Source organism: Babesia bovis, assembly GCF_000165395.2.
Source record: "Babesia bovis T2Bo chromosome 4 map unlocalized Chr4_1, whole genome shotgun sequence".
Taxonomy (NCBI): Eukaryota; Apicomplexa; class Aconoidasida; order Piroplasmida; family Babesiidae; genus Babesia; species Babesia bovis.
In genome coordinates, this window is record NW_026261571.1 from 1,351,816 (window position 1) to 1,373,175 (window position 21,360).

At 38.1% G+C, this 21,360-nt stretch overlaps 10 protein-coding genes across 10 annotated transcripts; 4 read left to right on the forward strand and 6 right to left on the reverse strand.

Moving 5' to 3' along the window:
• The first annotated feature begins 587 nt into the window (after positions 1 to 587).
• On the forward strand, positions 588 to 1,989 carry BBOV_IV010060 (heat shock protein DNAJ family protein). The gene is made up of 6 exons (XM_051767860.1): positions 588 to 779; positions 955 to 1,065; positions 1,151 to 1,252; positions 1,290 to 1,407; positions 1,444 to 1,499; positions 1,535 to 1,989. Exons 1-6 carry the CDS (start codon positions 770 to 772, stop codon positions 1,876 to 1,878), a joined length of 741 nt encoding a protein of 246 aa, XP_051623334.1. The 5' UTR covers positions 588 to 769; the 3' UTR covers positions 1,879 to 1,989.
• Positions 1,990 to 3,072: 1,083 nt separating this feature from the next.
• BBOV_IV010070 (3'5'-cyclic nucleotide phosphodiesterase family protein) lies at positions 3,073 to 4,922 on the reverse strand. The gene is made up of 2 exons (XM_001610879.2): positions 3,937 to 4,922; positions 3,073 to 3,898 (listed from the first exon to the last, which is right to left on the reverse strand). Exons 1-2 carry the CDS (start codon positions 4,703 to 4,705, stop codon positions 3,210 to 3,212), a joined length of 1,458 nt encoding a protein of 485 aa, XP_001610929.1. The 5' UTR covers positions 4,706 to 4,922; the 3' UTR covers positions 3,073 to 3,209.
• Positions 4,923 to 5,013: 91 nt separating this feature from the next.
• BBOV_IV010080 (putative ribosomal protein S18) lies at positions 5,014 to 6,473 on the reverse strand. Its single transcript, XM_051767811.1, has 8 exons — positions 6,261 to 6,473; positions 6,042 to 6,224; positions 5,894 to 6,006; positions 5,750 to 5,858; positions 5,569 to 5,671; positions 5,345 to 5,532; positions 5,204 to 5,310; positions 5,014 to 5,166 (listed from the first exon to the last, which is right to left on the reverse strand). Exons 1-8 carry the CDS (start codon positions 6,414 to 6,416, stop codon positions 5,088 to 5,090), a joined length of 1,038 nt encoding a protein of 345 aa, XP_051623335.1. The 5' UTR covers positions 6,417 to 6,473; the 3' UTR covers positions 5,014 to 5,087.
• Positions 6,474 to 7,271: 798 nt separating this feature from the next.
• On the forward strand, positions 7,272 to 11,079 carry BBOV_IV010090 (GRAM domain family protein). Its single transcript, XM_001610881.2, has one exon. The coding sequence runs from the start codon at positions 7,307 to 7,309 to the stop codon at positions 11,033 to 11,035; it is 3,729 nt and encodes a 1,242-aa protein (XP_001610931.1). The 5' UTR covers positions 7,272 to 7,306; the 3' UTR covers positions 11,036 to 11,079.
• Positions 11,080 to 11,089: 10 nt separating this feature from the next.
• BBOV_IV010100 (RNA cap guanine-N2 methyltransferase family protein) lies at positions 11,090 to 12,663 on the reverse strand. Its single transcript, XM_001610882.2, has 4 exons — positions 11,628 to 12,663; positions 11,528 to 11,593; positions 11,244 to 11,493; positions 11,090 to 11,209 (listed from the first exon to the last, which is right to left on the reverse strand). The coding sequence occupies exons 1-4, from the start codon at positions 12,573 to 12,575 to the stop codon at positions 11,091 to 11,093; spliced, it is 1,383 nt and encodes a 460-aa protein (XP_001610932.1). The 5' UTR covers positions 12,576 to 12,663; the 3' UTR covers position 11,090.
• A 24-nt stretch (positions 12,664 to 12,687) lies between these two features.
• BBOV_IV010110 (Adaptor complexes medium subunit family protein) lies at positions 12,688 to 14,182 on the reverse strand. The gene has a single exon (XM_001610883.2). The coding sequence runs from the start codon at positions 14,145 to 14,147 to the stop codon at positions 12,723 to 12,725; it is 1,425 nt and encodes a 474-aa protein (XP_001610933.1). The 5' UTR covers positions 14,148 to 14,182; the 3' UTR covers positions 12,688 to 12,722.
• Positions 14,183 to 14,433: 251 nt separating this feature from the next.
• BBOV_IV010120 (Glycerophosphoryl diester phosphodiesterase family protein) lies at positions 14,434 to 15,608 on the forward strand. Its single transcript, XM_001610884.1, has one exon. The coding sequence runs from the start codon at positions 14,439 to 14,441 to the stop codon at positions 15,498 to 15,500; it is 1,062 nt and encodes a 353-aa protein (XP_001610934.1). The 5' UTR covers positions 14,434 to 14,438; the 3' UTR covers positions 15,501 to 15,608.
• A 77-nt stretch (positions 15,609 to 15,685) lies between these two features.
• BBOV_IV010130 (Dynamin family protein) lies at positions 15,686 to 19,162 on the reverse strand. Its single transcript, XM_001610885.2, has one exon. It carries the CDS (start codon positions 19,134 to 19,136, stop codon positions 15,858 to 15,860), a length of 3,279 nt encoding a protein of 1,092 aa, XP_001610935.2. The 5' UTR covers positions 19,137 to 19,162; the 3' UTR covers positions 15,686 to 15,857.
• Positions 19,163 to 19,383: 221 nt separating this feature from the next.
• Positions 19,384 to 19,844, forward strand: BBOV_IV010135 (putative integral membrane protein). Its single transcript, XM_051767423.1, has 3 exons — positions 19,384 to 19,601; positions 19,636 to 19,703; positions 19,739 to 19,844. The coding sequence occupies exons 1-3, from the start codon at positions 19,463 to 19,465 to the stop codon at positions 19,829 to 19,831; spliced, it is 300 nt and encodes a 99-aa protein (XP_051623656.1). The 5' UTR covers positions 19,384 to 19,462; the 3' UTR covers positions 19,832 to 19,844.
• On the reverse strand, positions 19,808 to 21,143 carry BBOV_IV010140 (short chain dehydrogenase family protein). The gene is made up of 4 exons (XM_001610886.2): positions 20,741 to 21,143; positions 20,317 to 20,662; positions 20,131 to 20,178; positions 19,808 to 20,095 (listed from the first exon to the last, which is right to left on the reverse strand). The coding sequence occupies exons 1-4, from the start codon at positions 21,083 to 21,085 to the stop codon at positions 19,851 to 19,853; spliced, it is 984 nt and encodes a 327-aa protein (XP_001610936.1). The 5' UTR covers positions 21,086 to 21,143; the 3' UTR covers positions 19,808 to 19,850.
• Positions 21,144 to 21,360: the final 217 nt, after the last annotated feature.

The following is a 21,360-nucleotide window of genomic DNA, read 5'->3' on the forward strand; positions in this document are numbered from 1 at the left end:
ATATACATATTATCACAATGTTGTCGCATAATCAAATGTAGAATATTACTTTATATGGTATCATACATGTAAAATCGCTCTGAAATAAATGATATTTCTAATCATGTATTCCATTTATCGATGTAGTTTCTACACACCTGCAGATGTGAATGAAACAATATAATGTGAACGTTAGTGTTTGAATAGTGAAAAGACAATATACTCTATAATTATATATTTTGTTTATAAGTTAAAATAAAGGTGTCATTTTATCATATAAATACTGTTCAGGGCTTTAGTCGCGAGCATAATATTTGCTTTGTGTTGTATTATATTATGTAAACTCCTGCGGAGTTAACGCAATTCATTGAATTGAAGAAAAACAAACGCGCATTATATGATCTAATGCATATAATACATTGCAATAACTATTTTTCTAAATGATACCTCATCATCAAGAAACCGTATGAGTATATGCCTAATATAAATCTATAATCATTTATAGTAAAACGTAATATAACATCATATATTGAATTTTTATATAGATCTTAAAGAAATATGTGAAATATGCTAACTGTTATGATGCGTCAGTAGTGACACAACGTGGATTGAAGGGCAACAATCAAAGAACACCAGTCATAATATATTAGTTATTTTATATATTGTAGTAATAATTTATAGGAAAATATAATGTGTAGATATAAAGCATCAAATGTTCTGGTTTAACATATTCTCATACTGAGTTACTAAAGCATGTGCAACCTGGTTATATCGCTGTCATAAAATTAAGATGTGGAAACGTAAGTTATATCTTAGAATAGTTGGCGTAGTGAAATGTGTTTCGTAGCGGACATAATACCTTCATGATATAGGGGCCTATATTTTCATTTCCCCTATTGAACAATTAATATTTTAGAGGGTATGACTTTTTCATAGGCATATATCCTTTCTTAATGAGTTTTGTATCCTTTGCAGGTAATAATAATGATCCAAAAGGCTTCTATAAAGTCCTAGGGGTTAAGCCTGATGCTTCTGATGATGAAATCAAGAAGAAATATAAGGCATTGGCAATAAAATGGCACCCAGGTATGGTATCAACCTATTTTTATGTTATCACATTATTTTTATGCGTTAATTTGGATTATAAATTACGTGATCTAATCTTTTTCAGACAAAAATCCGAACAATCTCGCTGAGGCTACAGAAATGTTCCAAAAAATATCTACAGCGTATGAAACATTATCAGATCCTCAGAAGAGGAGGGACTATGACTGTAGGTCAATTTATTTTTTACCTTAACTCATCTGTAGCATCTGTATATCATCATGTTAGTGATGACGGTGATTCGTTTAATTCTAGTTCCTCATTCTCGATGAATGGCGGTTTTCCAGATGTGGATTTGTTGTTTAACGATATTTTCAGTGATTCGTAAGTGACTTCGTTATAAATATTCATATTGTACAGATTTCAGTTTCCCTCTGTATTCGGCCACCGAACTTCGCTTTTCGATGATATTGATGGTAATTATATTTCTTACGATATATATTATACCCAGGCTTCTCGCCCTTTGATACGTCAAATCATATGTTCAACCGTGTTTTTTCAAGTTCTGGTACCTCTGGTTTCACGCAAAAATCTAGCTCCCGAAAGAATTTGAAGAAAGGTTACACTTCGTCATCAGTTAGTACAACTGAAAGATTGCTTCCTGATGGAAGGGTCGAAGTCATTAGAGTGGAGGAAACTATAGGCCCCGATGGAACAAAAAAGACAACAACTACAAGAGAAACAAGGGAAGCAACAAGCAGCCTCAGAAATGCCGAACGAGGTCCCCAATATCACGCATTTGGTAATAGGCACAATAATACAATATCATCCTCGAGGGGAATGTTTAGAAGGTGATATCCCACTACCTCATAATTTAATCGTATATATTTTCATTAAACTGAAAATCATTATGCATAATGCATATGTAACATTCGAATCACCCTTTTCTTGTGACTAACTGACACAACGTAATATATACAAGTTTGATTATAATAGTAACATTATGAGTTGTTAGAACATCGCCCTACTTTAATGATTGCTATTAACTGCGACTTGATTTCAATATTTTTCTTTTATATTTCATCTATTATTCTTATTAATCATCGTTTTTCTTTATATCTTTGTATCTAGTTCTCTCTCATGTTTTGCATCTCTTCTGATCGTTCATAACACCACAGTATTTAAATGGTCTGCATCAGTTTACAACATAACTGAAGATGTATTCCATGGAAAACATCATGCCATATTATTTTATTGTTTATATTAAACAGTGCAATATGAATATTCAATGCGTTTAGTGTTTCTTGTGTATAAGATTCTGTAATTATGTTCAACGATGACAGTAATTGTGATTACGTATTTACTTCCGTTAAACTTTTAATATAATGGTCATAATCTATTATAGGATAACCAATGTCTTTGTAGATTAACGACAATGATTATTTCATATGAATTCAAAAAATAGAGTGACTTGTATATTGTCTACCATAAATATATAACACTTTTACGTAAGTTTCCCCAACATATTGGGGATATGATTAGCTCTACGCTATTAGATAATATCGGGTTATCATTATGTAATAAAATAAAGGCTGGAAATATGAATAATAATGAAGAAAATTCGTGGGGATTTCCTTCTGAGCCGATTTTTGCTGGATTATACTTCGTCTAAAAATGTCAACTATGATAGCACCATATAACCGTAGAAATATAGTCGACCACCTTGGTTATATAAATGCTATGTTTATATGAAATGAATGTATTGTAACGTAGTGTTAATACTTTGAGACTATGATGCATTGTGGAAAATGTTATCCAGCTCATTCTTTATAGTGCGAGTTTCAATGTATATGGCTATTCAACAATCCTATGGATGTAAAAAACACTAACAAATTGTGAAAGATGTTTTCACTGTCAAAATACATTGTAAAACTAGGCAGAAAATTACTTCCACTCTTAAATGCTATTTTTATTATCTTAATGGTTCATTGAATTCACGAATTCTATTTTTATTAACAGTGAAATACGTTTAAGTTTACGTAGCGTGGTTAGAATCAATGATTAAGAAAAATCAGATTGCAGCATTGGAGATACATGACTATATAGTTAATTTAGAACTATAAGCGTCGCAATCTACTAAAAGGCCATACATTTGCAAATATCCAATTCATATTTGCTAAAGCCTATTACATGACTGTGGCGTCCTTTATTTCAAACACCTCCTCGGATTTCTCGAGATCAATCACGATTTCAACGAGTTGCCTCTTACTGTTCTTCTTCCAATGCTCCAGATTGTCATGGGCATTTGCATTAAGGAAGTCATTGAGATAGGTAGAGTTTGTATTTATAAATGTTAGCTCATCTATCAATGGGGACGTAAATCCCTGGAAGAATCCCAATTGTGAATCAGGGATATCAGCAGAACGAGTACGGTCAAAAAACAAAAGTAATGGGAGAGATAACAACCTTTCTTCATCTCCTTGCATGTGAAATTCGTCGAAAAGTGCATTTGTCCATGGCAGATGCTCACACCAAGGTAGGAAGTTGTGACCAATATCAGCCGTCTTGACTAAAAGCACCAAACAGAACCACAAATCCTCTGGGTTGTTAACGTAATCAAAAGTTCCACTTAATCTGCGCTCCTTTACATTGTTAACATGAGTAAAATGAGTCATCATATCAGTGGCTAGTACCAATTGGATGATTCTTTTTCTAATAATCTCCCAATCTTGCTGATTGAAGAGACCAAAGAAGTCTTCTTTGGCACGAATAATGTGACAAACAAGTGAAGCATGATAATTCTCCAATATGCTTGCATCGTTATAAATCAAAGCCAGCGGGTTCTGTGTAGATCTTAAAAATGCATTTGTTTTCCCTGTAGACACTCGTTACAACATCATAGATAAATCTTACCTGGATGACCTGCATCATGACCCAAAGCAGCGATTAAGTAAGCGAACTGTTCAAGTGGTGTCAAATATTGCTCAAGCGATAATGCCTTTAGCAAGACGCAAGACATATGGGCAACGCACGCGCCATGTAGAGCATTGTGGTAAGGGTTGGGTAGGTAAACATCTTGTATCGAGTTCAAAACCGGTGTAATCAACTTATTGAAATCTGGGTGAATTTTATCTCCCACAGGGTCAATCAGCTGATGTCCAACTGCGACGACAGGTCCACTACGCAAAACGAATTTAAAGTTCGACATGGCAAAAAAATCCATATTCCAATTTTTACCCAATTGTGCCATATATTTGGCGCATTCTTCGTCGCTATCGTAATTAATATTTTTATCACGTCTGCTACCACTGATCAACCAACCCTTCCGGGGTGTGATTTGATTTCCATTTTCAGATACTTCCTCTGTATACTTACATTCGCTAGATGATGAGCATGATAATAAAGTATCATCATCATGCACAATACCATCAGCATTGTGAATGCATCCACAAAACAAGTTGCGCACAAGTGATGAAAAAACATCCTCAGCTTTACTGTTCTTCCATTGCGCACTACTCTGGGATGACGATAATTTACATGCCTGCAAGCCCATACTTTTAATTTGTGTATCATAGACCGCATATTTAACCTTCTTGAACGCTTCAGTGATGCTTGGGTCAGCATCATGATCCTTAAGGAACCGCTCAACCTCGACGACGGAGCACAAAAGATCCTTTCCCATTTTGTTGAGACTACTAGGAATATTATGCAACTTCTGAAATTATTACTTTATAGATAATTACCTCTTTGGTTTCTTCCAGTCACCTTGGTTAGCATGACCCTCGATCTGCGTTGAACAAGCTCAGCTAGCAATCTAATACCACACCATTATGATAAATACAATTAAAATGAATGTGTTTGAAATTATTTTTAAAATTTGCACCAAGGAATGCAACGTCAGAGCTAAATCAACGTTCCGGTACGCGGTTTTCCGTGGGCAAGAATAAGCCTAATGTAGGGGTGAGTACTAATAGAGCTGCACGTTGTGTTAGAATTACACAATTATATATTAATGTGTGTATTTCATTAGACTTGCATCATTTGCGTCCGTTTCACTGGTGCGCTTATTCACATGTGTGTTTATCTAGTGTATCCTTGAAGCTTGATTTAGACTTGAATTTTTGAGCCTCATATTTAAGAAACCTAATTCTCATGTTGTTCATTACTTATCATAACACACCTGAAGCAATTTACGTCTGTGCACTTCTTCATTAGAACGTGTAACATGGCTCTTGCGCGCAGATCTCCCTTGTTTTTGTAGCGGTGGAATAATTCATCTGCTAAATACTGCGGAAAGTATATATTCCATGACTGTATATACCTGTTGTGGATTCATTAGTGGTATTCTATCGCGATATCTTGGTTTCCAATCATATGGGAAAAGCGCCATTTGCCTGGCAACACGTATAGCTCTAAATATTTGCCTTTGTTGCTGTCGTGTTGCATATGTCAACCGTCGTGGCAATATTTGACCATTTTCAGCAACAAAATTGTGGAGAACATGTAAATCTGGTGCGGTGTTTTTCATTAACAAATTTAATATACCTCTGAAAGAAAATGGTCTTTTATTGTTTTCCAGTACTGTGCGTCTTTCGGCATCTGGATTCCAAAAACGTTCATTTAAATTACTGGGTAGCGGTTCCTCACTCTAAAAAAGGTTACGCAAGATGAATAATTGGTACAACATTACAATCGGTGGTCGGACCATTAGTATTTTACCACTTACCTCCCCGGCGTCGCTTGTCTGTGAATAAGGATCATTATAGTTATCAAATGTTTCTGCTGCCTGTCTTAATCGTTTCCTTTGTTTCCTAACTTCAGCAGCACTGACTAATCTGTACATTTATTGGCATTACTCAATTATATATACCGTGCCAAATCGTTGAATTCCGCTGCAACTTGCATTTTCAACCCATCCAACCTTTTAAATGGATCCCAATATGGATCAATATAATCGTCCTTTTCATTTAATTTGGGTATCAGCTGAATAAGGAATTTAGTTGATTATTAAAGCATACCTTGTCGTGCGGTGCGACTCTTCTAAATATTGCTTTAGTTATTTCCCGTTCTTGTTTTGTTAGATCTAATATTTCTTGTGAATCTTTTGTTTCTTCGGAGTAACCGTCGGCTTCGGCTCTTTCTCTGTAAATGTCCGTCATACATTCTTGATACAATGCGTCAAACGATCCTTCTCTACTTATCTGCATCGCATCATTAATGGTTATATAAAAACCAACCTTATGCTGTTGAGTCCTTGAATTTTTGCCAATTATATTATTGAAGGTGTATTCGCCTGTTGACCTAGTAGAAGCTACGGGATCCTTCTTTGTTGTTATTGAGAAATAACGTACATTGGTCAAATAAGACCTCATACACCTTGAATATATGTACATTTTCTCGTAACAAACGCAGTCGAAAGCATTACATTACTAACAAGGTATTATGGAATTACCCTTATTATCGACATCACATATATTTTACACTACTTATTGATGTGTAATAATAAATTACATATTTCAATGTTAGTACTAGATACGTCATACTAAGAGAGTGTATATAAGTGTTGTTGTAAAACGATATGCTAACGCTTTATAATAAACGAAAGAGTGTAATATAATACTATGATTTATTATTGAATTACTTATGCATTGATTCAACTGCATCCGGATTGTATACGATCTATTAGCAACCTTAAGTTTACCAATGTATGTACTACACATCACGTCAACATAAGTAAAGACAGATGATGCCACACCGTAAACTCAAAAATAATATAATAAAGAAATGGAAATATTAGATTGAGTTGTTAAGCACGTAGATTATAATACTAATGCGGTGACACTACGCGTCTGGTCCGTATGTACATACACACTACGAGGTATTGTATCTATGATTGTAATATTTGCTGATCATCACAGTGAAATTAAATATATTATTTGAGATTGTTTTAATTAAGATTTTGTGTTATATATTTTACGCAACCAGCATCTTCATTGAGCTGCCGTATTCGTATTATGGCTGCGTGAATTCCTCTCTACGAAAAAAATTTCGTTAGAGCTTTTTAAATATACATATTGAGAGGCTCCTTTATCGTTTTGGATGCGTAAAACTGGTAGATATTTATTTTCACCTTTAGATTATCATTTGTTTATATATGGTAACCAAAGGTTTTGCCAATAATTAATGGCAATGTCAATTGTAGGTTGCAATCCTATTGAAAAATGAATAATTTGATTCAAGTCGTGCCATTTGGTACATTGTGATATGTGAGCATCATGTTAAGATGCGCTTATCTGTGGATGACAGTAGCGACTTGTCATTCGTGGTATCGTCATACAGTGCCAAATGCACATCTGCAAAGACTCTATCATCTCGTTTGAAGAATCTTCTGACACCATGTAAAGAATCATCTGATTTACGATCTCTGTTGGACTATTTTTTGCCGTATGCCATCGACAGAAAATTGAAAGCTCTTCATCGCAAGATTGAATCTCTTTCGAAATATGGAAATAGGGATTCTATATTAAGTGTATCATGGTTGGAAAATCGTACCCGAGTTCCATATGATGATAACGATGACAACGATGATGAAATATGCACCTCCCGTGAGGATTTTCCTGATATTGCCCATCAGGCAGATGAAGGGTATAATCGGGATATTGTGCCTGAAATGTCTGACAACCGGCCAGCATTCGATATTCTTTCAAACGCTTTGTCTGATAGATTTGTGAATCGTCATATCGGTATTTCAAATGTGAGTTCCGGTCGTCAATCGATCCATCGCACTCGTAGCGAAATTCTGGTTAGGAGAATGCCTCGAAATTTGGGTAGTTTCCAAAGTGTTGATAATACGATTGTTTCATCATCATTGTCGAATCGTGGGTCATTTGTCAATTCAAACGGTTATAAGTCATCAGAATTGTCTTATAAGAGTAGTAGCCGTAATTCGTTTACTCATTCGGATTCATTCGAAGTCGAAAAGACAAGGTCTGATATATCGGGTATTCAGATGCTTGGGCAGCTGTGTACTCCGGATTTTATCGCAAGAGGCTGTACCTCGAAGAATTTGAGCACGTTGAACGTTGAGCTGGCTGATGTTAGCCGTGTTTCTAGTATCTCGAGAATTCCATTATGTATTGACATATCTGAAGCCGACAGGGCAATGTATGCATCATTATGTCGTATTCTTCGAGGTATGTTGCTGTTCGTGGACGAGTCTGTTAATCATGAGCTACACTGGTTAGATACGTTTGACAAAACTATTGAGGAAGTTGTTTCGTTACTAGAACAAATTGTGTCTGATGGTACCGTTATGATGAAATCTTTGAAAGATATGTTGAAAAACTACTCATCAACGTACACTGCATCTGTAACGGCTTATGAGAAGGCCTTATATCGTTTTCAAAAGTTTGAAAAGTCGTTAGAGTTGGCTCTTAATTCTCGAGCTTCGGGTTCATCGGTGTCGTGTGACGCTGTCAATTGTGAATACAGCGAATGTTCCAGCGGGAATTCTGAGTTTCTGCTTAACCGTGAGTCTAATAGGGGTGCCATGAGTAGACTTCTCGACAATCCCAAAGATTTTATACGCTATACGAATTATATCGAACAGATGTGTCTTTCTCATCAGATGTACGATAACTGGGAAAAGAATCGTGATTATTGCGCCAGGGGGTATACGGAGATTCTAACAACATATGCCGAACACTACCCTAAAAATGTTCATGGAATTGAGGTTGAATGCTTTGAGATGTTGTCTAGACTTCCAAGCGTCTTATTAGCAAACATTTCGTATAAGTCTAAAATACTAGCGTCATGCCTCTACTATCTGTCTAAATTTGAACATGAAGGAGTTATTGAACTGCATTATAGTGTAAACCTAGAATCGTCAAATCTAAAAGATCGTTTACAAACATCGGTTGTTGACTGTTTTGAATGTATGCGCGCATTGTCAAAAAAGATGGCTCAGCTGCATTACTCCCAAATGGATCGTTATTCTCGTTTTTCAACACGATACCCTATTAAACTTTGTGATGTCGAGATAAATGCGCTTCTAAAGCCTTACTACAAATACAACAAGCATATGTACACCATATGGTGGTCTATTTATAGTACCATTGCAACCGTCTTTCCTAAGAGCGTTGCCGCTTCTCGTAAGGTAAGAGGAACTGTTAACCCCGTTATGGGTGTTTTCGTCGAGATTAAAATGCCTAGCGGCTTCTTGCAATCCATATTAAAGCATTTTGAAGATCTTCTAGAAGCCAGTAGTACTGATGTTCTAACATTGTGTTCCTCATCAATATCCACCTGTGCCAGCGTGATGAATTGGTTCGATTTCGTGGGCTCACTCGCTAGAGAGAATAAGCTAAACCCTGATCAACTTATTGGAGCATTTCAAAGTCTTCAACGGACTATATCGGAATTTGACAGTAACAGTGCTTCAGTGGAGATGTTCGACGCCGATACTTTAAACAAGACCAACCCTGAAGATGCTCACCCTCTGGTCAATTTAGTTGCCAGCGTAGATGTGTGCGTCCCAAGTTCTACTATGACTACAATGCTCTCTTCAATAGAATTCATGGCAGAGTCCCTGGTTGATTATGAGGAGAGTGATCATAATTTCCGCTTCAGTTGTGGTGAGAAACTTCACATCCTGTATTCTGGAAACACACCACTGTGGTATGGTCATACTATTTCTGGTATCAATAGATGGTTTCCTGCCAAGTACGTCCGTCCGCTACACGATATTGGTATATCTTTATTCCGTAGAGCTGATCTTGAATCGTATACGTCTCTCGACTGTCATCGTATCGGCGACGGTGATACAACGAATGTCGGGGTAAATGGACGTACTGGCAATATAACTCTTACATCTAAGTCTACCCTTAAACAAGCATTGATGTTGTCGAAGTTAGGTTTGGATGGAAGGGTCGTTCACGAATTTAAGTGTTCGCTATGCCGTAAAATCATACTTCGTGGCACACTGTATCTTACTGAAACTCATCTAGGATTCATATCAAGTTTTAACGATGCCACTTTATTCGGACCTCAGACCACAGTGACTGTACCTATGGAGGATATCGCTTCATGTCATTTGACATCATCTAAAACGCTGTCATTTTACGTTCGTGTTGTATTGCGTTCTGGCGAAGAACACACATTTTACTCTGTAAGGCATGCTCGGAAGATTCGTGACGCCGTTGCGGAAATGGCGCAACTGGATGTGAATCCACGGGAAGACAGTGCTACTCCTAACGTTGTAATAGGTTCCATTAATATGTCAGTGGAGTTACGTGACAGTTTTGGTATAATGGAACCTTTATCCAAATCACTACCTCCGGTAACGCTGCATATCTCATTGAAGGATTACTTTAACTCGTGCCTAAGTGATAATGTAAACCCAGGTAGTAGACTGGCTGACACCCGTCTACAACAGAACGCTTTCGATTTTAGAGGTGATCTTGAGCCTGTAGTGTTTGATTGGTCCCAGGATGGCGTATTCGTTCAACATCGTCAAATTACGTACAGCTTTAGGCTAAAGGAGGGAAAATACTCCTCGTTGCTCACGCGACACGTTTGCGGTAAAGCCCGCGAGGAGTTAAAGTATGCGCTGGTTGATCGTACACATTTGATATATGAGAGTGCGAATTACACATCGGATATACCTTATTCGAACTACTTCTATACTCTAATGCGTATCACTGCTACATCCGTGTCTCCGGAATCAACCGTTGTTAAAGCTGAGTATGATGTGAAGTTCACAAAAAGCACGCTTTTATCATCTGTAATCAGCAATGAGGCATCTGAGAGGCTCGCTTCCTCGGCGTCAATGCTTCTGTACCCATCTAATGTTGATACAGATCCTACGGAGTCAGATTCACTGAAGCACTCCGCCAAAAGTGGCTCATATCAGTCAACTGTCGCAACGGGAGCTAGTCGTACAATGCAGTCATTCACGTGGTTGTGCATCGCTTTTCTTCTTATATACACCGGTCTACTATCTGGTTGGCGATAACAAGTTATTAATATAACATGCAACCTTATTTATATTATGCAATTGATATAACAGTTTACTTAGTGCTTGATAGCGATTCTACCAATTTGTAAAGTTGTCTGTTTTGCGATTTCAGTAGGTGGAAAAATATACCACCGGTGGTCCTTTTTTCTTCGGAGTTAAGTTTGGTCATACCTGCGATATGTTAGATAGTATCTAAAGAACATACCTCCAGCAAGCTGTATCTCCTTAGCTTCATTTGCCAGAGATAGAATATCCCCCAAAGGCATATGTCCCAAAAGATTGTAAATCTTCATTGCCACAGCTGGCGTTTTTTCGTCGATATACTTCATTATAGCGTGCAATACGTAGTTCATGTGCATTTCCGAAGCCATGTTAACGTTACTCGATTGATATGGAGTTGAATGTATAAGGGTATTAAGTGCGGTAGCAACTTGCTTGTACGATACGTGAGTTCGCTACCGACATTATCACATTAAACGAACCACTTACCTCCATATGGTGAATTTCCACATATTTTAGATATTCCACGTCTTTGACGAAATGGGCGTGTATGCACTGCAATAAGTCAAACAGCAAAGCCTCAACATACCCTTACTTTCTTTGGTAAACGGTATGCCGTTATTATAATGATCGGATAATTCCCAATACCAGCTAATCTCACTAATTCATTTAGACTTTGCGATCTAGGAAGATATATGGTTACTATATTACCTATTCTTGACATGCCGTGCATGGCACTCTCTATGTCAAATATTCCCTGTAGTTTGAATATCTCATCTTTTATGGAGCCCATGTAGCTCTTCCCTCCCCAAGGTGGAGATATATGAACAATGTCATATTGTTGCGATTGGTGGAAATATTCCTCCACACCTATTTCTTTGGCCTTATCCAGCGGATCATCGGCAAATTGTTTTATATAATCAAACAAGTCCTGTTCTACGACATGAGTATTTTGCAAACCAAATACATTGACGTTGTTTTTGCAAATGGACACTCGATCAGGATTCAATTCAACCCCAACTGTTAAGTCCGAATTCAGTCCAAAGTATACAAGGTTACCTCCAACACCAGCCGCCAGATCTAACGTTCTTATTTTATGCGGCGAGGTCGTAAATCTATTAACGTTTGCAACTGCTTGGTCAAAAGGAAGGTTGAATACGTTATCAGATGTAACGAATCTTTTCAGATCCTTCGCAACGTCGATGGATTCTGCAGCCCATGAAGCATCTACAGCTGCTTGTTCATCTAACTGTAAGTCAGGTGAGTTATTCCAAAATATGGTCTTCACAAAATCATTAGTTTGACAGGTGCCATAACCTATATCTTCTTCAATCTTATCTATATCTCCTAAATAACTATAAGAGAGGTGTTTTTCCACGACACAAACAAACGCTGAATTGACTTTACCATGCTCATCAACTCCGGATGCTAGATATAGTACCTTCGGTGTTAGTGAATCCGCTCTAATATCGAATATACCACGGGGAGGCGGGATAACATCAACACGACCCTGTCTCGTTCTACCACTTTCTACCATATCAAAACCTCATTTGAGCATTTCATAAATGGACATAGTTAAATAAGTTATAAATATGTATTTGAGTATTTAGAAACAACAGATTTCCGATGATTATTACAAATGTGTATATCCGTTGGTAGACATGAATATCCATAAAATAAAATATTAAGTTGGTAACTTTAATTTGTAATGATACTCACCGTTTACAGTGGTATAAGAAACGCTCTTTATCGTTTTGTATTGTGTATTGGTGATTTTTACATCACGTATGTATAGTCCGCTGAATGAATAGTTCGGTAAATCAAAATGGAGTGCCAATGGTGACAAGTGAGTTGAAACACCGGTGATGGATTTTGTCAATCTACAGTGAAATTCCATTGATAAGATCGTTTGACCATATACTTTACCGAGATGCCAGTGTACCATGTTTTCGGCAATCTTAATCTGGCATTGTCCAGCATTTGAGATGATCTCTACGTGAGATGCATTTATAGGTAGCGGTATGTCCATTCCAACATTTGTTGCAAACGTTTTCTTCGGAAAGTTTGTCTCCATACTGATGTGGTAATACAACACCTGACTACTTGCCTTTGTTAATATCGGAGTTATTACAAACGGAAGTTTAGTTTGATTCTCCGTGCGATATAATAAGAGCACAGTCATACCTGATGAAGGTGATACTGATATCCTTTTTTGACGAATCATCGATGAAATGTCAATGGATTTATCCACCTTAAAGTCGGTTAATGTGGTGGATATAAATGCTCCTGCGGGTGGTTGGAACTCTAAGTCGTTTATGGCCTCCAACTTCTTGCAATGGTTCATCGACGGCAACTTAATGAAATCGGTGTTTAATGTGATTTCCATAGACATATCATCTACGGTATACACATCCATAGTGATGCTCCCAGTAGTCTGGCATAGTGTTACCTCTCCCGCATATGAGAGACAACAATTAATACACTCGGTTACGCTAAATGCTACATCGTTCTTTCGAGTTAAAAGTTTGGGTGTTTTCCAAAATTTCATTTTCGGCGATACTTCAATGGAACTAGTGGGTGTAGCAGCTTCTTCGGAATGTCGTACTACACCAGATTTTAAATAGTGATTCACATCGACGCCATATCCTTCCAGATAACTTCTAATGTGTAATAATTTCTTCTTGCATAAAGATAAACTGGATTCCCTGTGTGGTACTCCAGTAATGTAATTAATAAAGAAATCCTGAGGGTATCCTGCGTCTATTGCTATATCCAAAATTTCATGAATAAGAAACAAATTATTCAAAATAGACGTCTCGTTTATGTTAAAATCCATAAAACGTACTATTGCGGTGCGTATATCGCATAACGCTTGAATTATTAGAGCTGCGTTTATATTGCCATTACATGATGCAACAATGTAGAAACTTCCCATTTCAACACTAACATAGGTTGTAAAACCAAATTGCCATATTGGCTTGTAAGGACCAAGAGACTTGTTATAGACATTTTTCGCGAATAAGACAGCGTCTTGTCTCGTACATTCTTCCCTATATGCCCTATATAGCAGCGGAGAACCATGATAAACAATAAAAACAGAAGATATCATTATTTTATATTACACATGTTGATTTCCAACTATAAGTAATACAATAAATGTTTAAAATACACTACTTATTGTATATTTTCCAATTAATTAGAAGTCTACATTAAGAACCTAATCATCAAGCTGATTTATTTTTAATCAAAGCTAGATCTCAGCTCATGTGAAAGTCAAATGAAGCATTAATATGTGTTCATGCTAAGCTAACAAAGTTATCATACATACAGCATGTTGGGCATATACTGCCGGAGCGTGGCGTTAATTGTACTCCAATCGTCCATATTTCGAGGTTTTTTAATGGCTTATTCTAATTCCGTACAAAAAAGGGAAAATATGGTGCGCCCTTTGATTTACGGTCACCGTGGTATGGGCTGCAGCCTACCAGGCGCCTTGTCCTTCTTTCCTGAGAATTCTATGACATCATTCCGTGAAGCCCAAAGAATTGGTGCCGATGGTATTGAATTGGATGTCTTCCTTTCAAAGAACAATGAATTATTAGTTATGCATGGCTATTTACAAAAGCACAGTCTCTGTCTTACTACAATGAAGCGCAAAGCCGATTCTGGCATTCAACGCTTCAACACTGATAATTATGTCGAATCAGAGGATGTACATGCAACAGATTTGGTGTTAAAAAAGCCTTGGAGGTTAACACAGAAGTCCATAGAACTGCAGGAAATTCCACAACATAACGGAAGTAATACCGATATTTTTGAAGAGTACATATCGAATATGGAACAATCGGATTCTGGAGAATGTGTTCCTACGCTGGATCAGGTGTTAGTCGAGTTCGGTGACTCCTTGAAATACGACATTGAGCTTAAAGGTTCTAACGTTGACTTGGGCCTTCGAGTTTTAGATGTTTTATCTAAACATCCAGGTTTGGACGTTGTTATATCTTCTTTTCAATGGGTAGCTCCAAATTTAAATCTTTCCTCATCGCGTGCCAACAATCCTTTGGAGCAATATCCCAATGGAACTGATGTAGTGGACTTGCTAGGCCCACTTATCAACAACAAGCTTAACATACCAATTGCGTTGTTATTCAACAACGAAACATCTGAGTTGCCAAGCCTCGAACGCATTGTTGAGTGTTGCCGACACTACAATGCTACGTGGGCTGTTGTCTCCCATGAGTTCTGGAAGATGGGTACACCAATTTTGGGCTCTGATGTCAAGGGTAAAGAGGCAGTACCATATCTTGTCAATTACATGCATGATCATGGTCTTAAAGTTATGAGCTACTTCCTAGAATCACGCCCTGATAGCGACGAAGAGCTGCAGGTACAAATAGAATCAGGTATGGATGCAGTATGCCCCAACGATGTAGTGAAATGTCTTGGGTTTGTCAATAAATGACATTTTTCGGTATTAAATATATTGCAATCAAACAACAGAGTCAATCCTAAACAGTGGGAGTTCATAATTACACTGCTAGGAAACAACCAATCAAAACAAATGTTTTTACATAATATCCACTCACGAAAATATGCATGTGAATAGTTCTATGGATAGCAAAAATGTAAAACTTCATTTTATCTAATGTAACGTCAAAAGACGATATTAGTTATCGTATTTTACGAATATCGCGCTATGTATCTGGTTCGCGATAGAATGCCAGTTGCACTATGATGGGTAATATTACTTACATCAATCAGCCAACTGAAATGCGATTGTTTAACTAAGTTTGCAGCATTGTGGTGAAATATAAAATTGTCACGCACCGAGGAAATCCTTGTCTAAATTAGCGACAAACTCCGGACCGCCATCCGCACGCTTCATGAGCGCTATTGACTCTAGCGCAATGTTCACGTATTCCAATAGGTTCTTAGTGTCATGGAAATGTTGAGCAAATCTATCGTATTTGGAATTGACGTCGTAGTCCTGTGCCATTCTTGTGTTGGACCTTGCTACCCAGTTACCATCTATAGTCTCATATAATATGTTCTTTTGCAAAAAGTTTTCAAGCTCGTCGTCTCCACTGGCAGATGGGTCTTGCATCTCACTAGACATTCTGTCGACCACGTCCTTGATAAAGTGAGTATATATCTTTGTAGCTAGTGGAGACGCCAATAACATCTTCGTGGCCCAGAATTGCACCTTAACCTCCTCGTAAATTAACTCAAGTGAAGTCTTGGCATCAGATTTCTCAAAGATATCAGTCATGGCAAGTCGCCTCTTTCTCATGGCAAAATTTTCCCTGACTCTATAAAGCGCCTCACCCATTAAACTACGGTGACCGGCACGACTAACGAAGTACTTCTCAAATTGGTAGCAGTAGTCGAATATGTCCACTGCGACGTCAAATTGGATAGAGTATGTCTGCTCCAATATAAGGTTCATCATCGCGTTAGCACATTCAGTAGCTTTCTGACGGCAGTACTCCTCACAAAGTTGATCTATCTGCTCCTGGAAGTGTAGGCTTTCACTTAGACAGTATAAAGTCTGGTCGCATTCAGTTTGCTGAATGCACCTAAATACCTCAGCAAGGGATGCCTTTAACACCCTTCTTAATGCAGCGGCAGCGGCGCAAGCCGATAATCTAGCAGCATGTAAAAGCGCACCCCTAACATTTGACTGCACCAAGTCGGCTATTAGAGGTTCCCAATCGGCACGGTCGACAACATGATGAACACTGCGGAGCATTTGGTATATGACCTCGCTAGTAAAATGTTTATCAGGTTCCATGTGCTTGATTTGAAATTTCAACCAGTTGCATATATTGGTTACGGCCAGTTGATTTAACAAATGGGCTTCAGCATGTTCGCCACTGACCATTTCCAATGCACTGTTATAATAGGGAACCACTTTGGGATCTTCCAAGAAAATTTCACTGCAAGTGGTGAAATAAACATAACGGTTGTTCTTTGCATCGTTGTCAACGACTACGCTGCCATCCTTGTCCGATTTATCGCTGGCGCGGTTTGATTTGTCACCGTCACGTCCACTTTTATCGTGGTCAGTCTTAGCACCTTTGTCACCATCCTTACCGGTCAGGCCCTTTATTGAGGTAGTAGTCAATTTATCGGCAGTAGATTCAATCTCGGAATCATCAGCGGTATTGTTTTCCGGCACATCTAAATACCTGAAGGCAATTTGCTTGTTGGCAATCTCTATTTCACGGTAGTTCGACTTTTGTACCATGATCTCAGGTGGGAGCCTGTCTATTACTATAGGTCTCACCAATATCCAACCAGTGCTAGATTGCGTCTTGTGCCACGCGTATAATGGGACTTGCATTTGGTCAACCGAAACTGATGGCAAAGGGGTGAGCAGGCTAATCCTGCTCCTGTCAATGTTCTTGTGTAATGAATTCTCCTGTCCGTTGTTAATTTGAATGAATTCCACGTTAATCATCTCATCCGATTTGTAATCATTAGATATGTAATTCTCAATACCCCCGTCATTAAGGTTCGTCTTGTTTCTTCTAGGAGGCTCAATCAATCCAAACATGTGAGCATTGATTTTACTTGTAAAGTATCGAACATATCGTCCCGGCTTCACGCTGTCCATCATAGTCAACTTCTTGTTGAACAGAGTCTCAGTGCGTGTGGATATGTTGTCATAAAAATCAGGTTCATACATGTCACCTTGGGGGAATAAGTTCAACGCCAACTCATTTCCATCTTCAAGGTTGTCTCGCAGGCTCCCTCCGTAGTATTTCAAAAACTCTTCAGGGGGAACCGGTAACTTCATGATGGTGTAATTACCTGTCATCATTTTCTGTACTACCTCAACAAATTGTCTTATAAATAACGCGATAGATTCCCGTAAGCTCTGTGGATTCAACCGATTCATACGCTGCTCAAGCATTTGAAGAGTACGTTCGAGTTCCATCTTCTTTCTAACGAGCTTACGCTCTAAATTGCGAAAAGTGTTGGCAACCAATGTCTGATATTTGCTATCAAGTGTAGTCAAAAATCCATTGATACTGAACATCTGAAGTAATCGCTCAACGACCGTCATACCCTCAATGCTATAGGCATCACCCTTGGACTCAAACGAAGTCTTAATCAAATCTTCAACTTCTCGCTGTCCCATAGCTATCTGCCTCTTCATCTCAGCCTTATTGGCAATAAAATCGCCAGACTCTTTGGCCTGAATAGAAAGGGAAAACAACTCAAGCAAATGGAGAGGCAGCATATTTCCCCTAGAATCAATTACACTACGCTTTAAAACACGCTCTAACAGCTGCTCAGCTGTTCTGATGTCTGTTTTTTCATTGAGCAAAAACTCCCTTGCCCGTGTACCAACTACTACAGTCTGATGAGGTGATAACCCTAAGCCTGTAGGAGGAGCTGTTGTTATAAATTCCCTCAACGACCACGGCCAGTTGGCAGGATCATCGGAACTCTTCTTAACTAAAATGTATAAATCATTTGGATTGCTCTTTACATAATTACGAACTACATTCCTTGTGAATTCAGCACCGACTTTAGAATCATCCTTTATTCCAGGTAAATCAACAAATATGGCATTAAGACCATTAGGTACAAAAACCTCAACTTCTAGCTCTTCAGCAATGATACTGTCACCGATATTTTGCATATGCTGTCTCATGGCGTCCTGAACTGATCTTATGTCCATAAGCTTACCGTTAAAAAGACACCATATTTTCCCTCCAGAAAGTTCTTCTGATGAAATTTGAACATTCATGGAAGCTGCAACATCATTGATTACTTCCATTGGCCTCATTATAATCACGACTGGTTGTTTAGTACCGGTATCCGTGCTAGAATAACCGATGGGCCCACCCATGATAAAATCGAGTACAGTGGTCTTTCCCATTGACTGCTGGCCGAAAACTACGAGCCTCGGTACCTCTGCATCCAGGCCACCCACCTTCATTATATGATAACAGTGGATGAAGATGAGGTTAGGATCGCCGGTTTTCTTTATAAGCTTCAGGTAATCCTGCGCCTTGACCAGCGCTTCCGGGCGTAATGTTGTCATGTCTTCAATCGACATTTTCGATTTATAAAAATCAGTAGCCATTGTTCAGTGTGTAAGAAAGCATCTATGCTCCAGATTCGGCATCCTAGTGACCTCAAAATTCGTCCTCTGACGATTTTATAATGACACTACCTTTTGCTATACAATAATGGTTAATGTGTGCGTAATGGAGAATATATTAGTGTTTTCTCAAATAAAGGCATATGCCGCGCTTCCCCATACACAGTCCTCCTCTGACCGTGCAATGAAGTACACGAATGCTAAAGAGTTCATTAGTATAGGAGAAATAATGATTTAACCAGGTGTATATATATAGGGGCTGACTGTCTTCCTTTTGCGGCGCAACTACCCCTGCCCATGTCTAAAGTATGAAGCCAGGAGCGCGTTTCGAAATCTTTCGCGCGTTAGGAATTAACTATTATGGTTTTCACGTCAGAAAAAATAAGGTGTATGACTATGTTTCGCTCGTAGTATGCACTACCCTTATCGGTACTTCGATTTATTTAGGTACGCGCAGTGGGAATTAACTTATACCTTTTAGGCGTTTCTTTTGTTTACAACTGGCGTCAATCAATGAAACTCATGCGATATCACCATGCTAGACTAGAGGTAGGAGCCTATTCAACTTGTTATATCTAAACTAGGTGGAGCGTGAAGGATATATCAAAATGATCAAGGAGGCGCGCGAGAAAAATATATTGCCACCTCGAAAATCGCAAGATGATTCTAAGAAATAATGAAAAGAATCCATCCAAATTAATTTCTTTTAAACACAAACCATTTACGCAGTAGGTTTTGTGCAGGGAAGTACAGCAATGCTAATTTCTGCAACACAATCTTGACCACGTTAACAAAAATCCAACGCGGTATGTACTCCGCGATCCTAAACGGCATGGCTCCCATAAAATTGGAGTACTCATATCGGGGTTTTCGCTGGTCCAGAGCCTGAAGTATCGTTCTGGCAACGATGTTACAATCCTGACCACAATTCAATAATATTCCTAAAATTCTATTATATCGGTATTTGGTTACATACTGTATGACTCTCTCATGACCTCTGTGCTTGTCAGTGGGCATTCACATGCTGTAGTGTTATTAAATAATGTAACCATTATGATGACCCATTTACATTAAAATTATCCACGTTACAACATAGCCATATATTTGATTAATACTATCATGAATTTGGGTCTGAACATAAAACAAATCTTTTAAAACCTACGTGGATTATGCAGTCTTAAATCCTTCACAAACAAATTCGTGTTTTTCAGTGCTCCAGGACGAATTATCACCGGGTATATGCCACTGTCATGTAACTCATGACATAATGTTTCATGGATAGCTGATATACCATATTTGGAAGTCACATAGGCACCTTGTCCTGGCAGAGAATTCCTATCCAGTACACTTGAGATGAATATAACTCGGGGCTGATTACCATTTTCATGTGCTTTCAGCATATTGGTAAAACATAACACAGTAATTAATGAGCCAAACAAGTTAGTATTTATCACTTCATTCCACATGGAGATTTCCTTTTTACGTGTATCCTTTGTTACAAAAGCTTCCTGAATATCGATGTGATGCATAATTTGTAGCTCAGTTGATAGTTATACAATAATGTAACAATACACGAAGAAACCTACGGTTAGTAATGAGAATCTCCAAATAGCTGCATTGTTAATTAACGCATAAAGAGGCGGTACTATGCCATTGTCTATCAATTCTTTAATGTCGATTCTTATAGATTCAATTTCATCTTGGTTGGCGACATCACCGAGGAATGAACAACCTAACTTCATGAAATTAATTCTACTGTTGTTAATATCATGACTAACAAAATTTGGATCGATGGCCCGATTGGCACGAATACGCCCATCATTTGTCTTACAGATTGCGATAACATAGTAGGCATGTTTAGGAAGGATGCGACATAATTCCAAACCTATGCCACTGTCGCATCCTGTCACTAATACAGATGCTTCTAACATGCATATGACGCAATGTAATGTACACCTAAGGATTACAAGTGCAACATCGATTATAATGTGGAGCACATGTAACGAATATACACATTAGCATTGGGGCAAATTCGGCTCCGTAATCATTCTATATTTGTGTAACCAACATATAACGCTTTCAAATATATTGTTTCCCACACTAATTAGCATATACAAGTCAAATGTGTGACTATTCAACCACTATTTGCCTATAATTTTCTTATGAATAGACATAATCAATTGGATGCTATATCCTTGTAATTTTA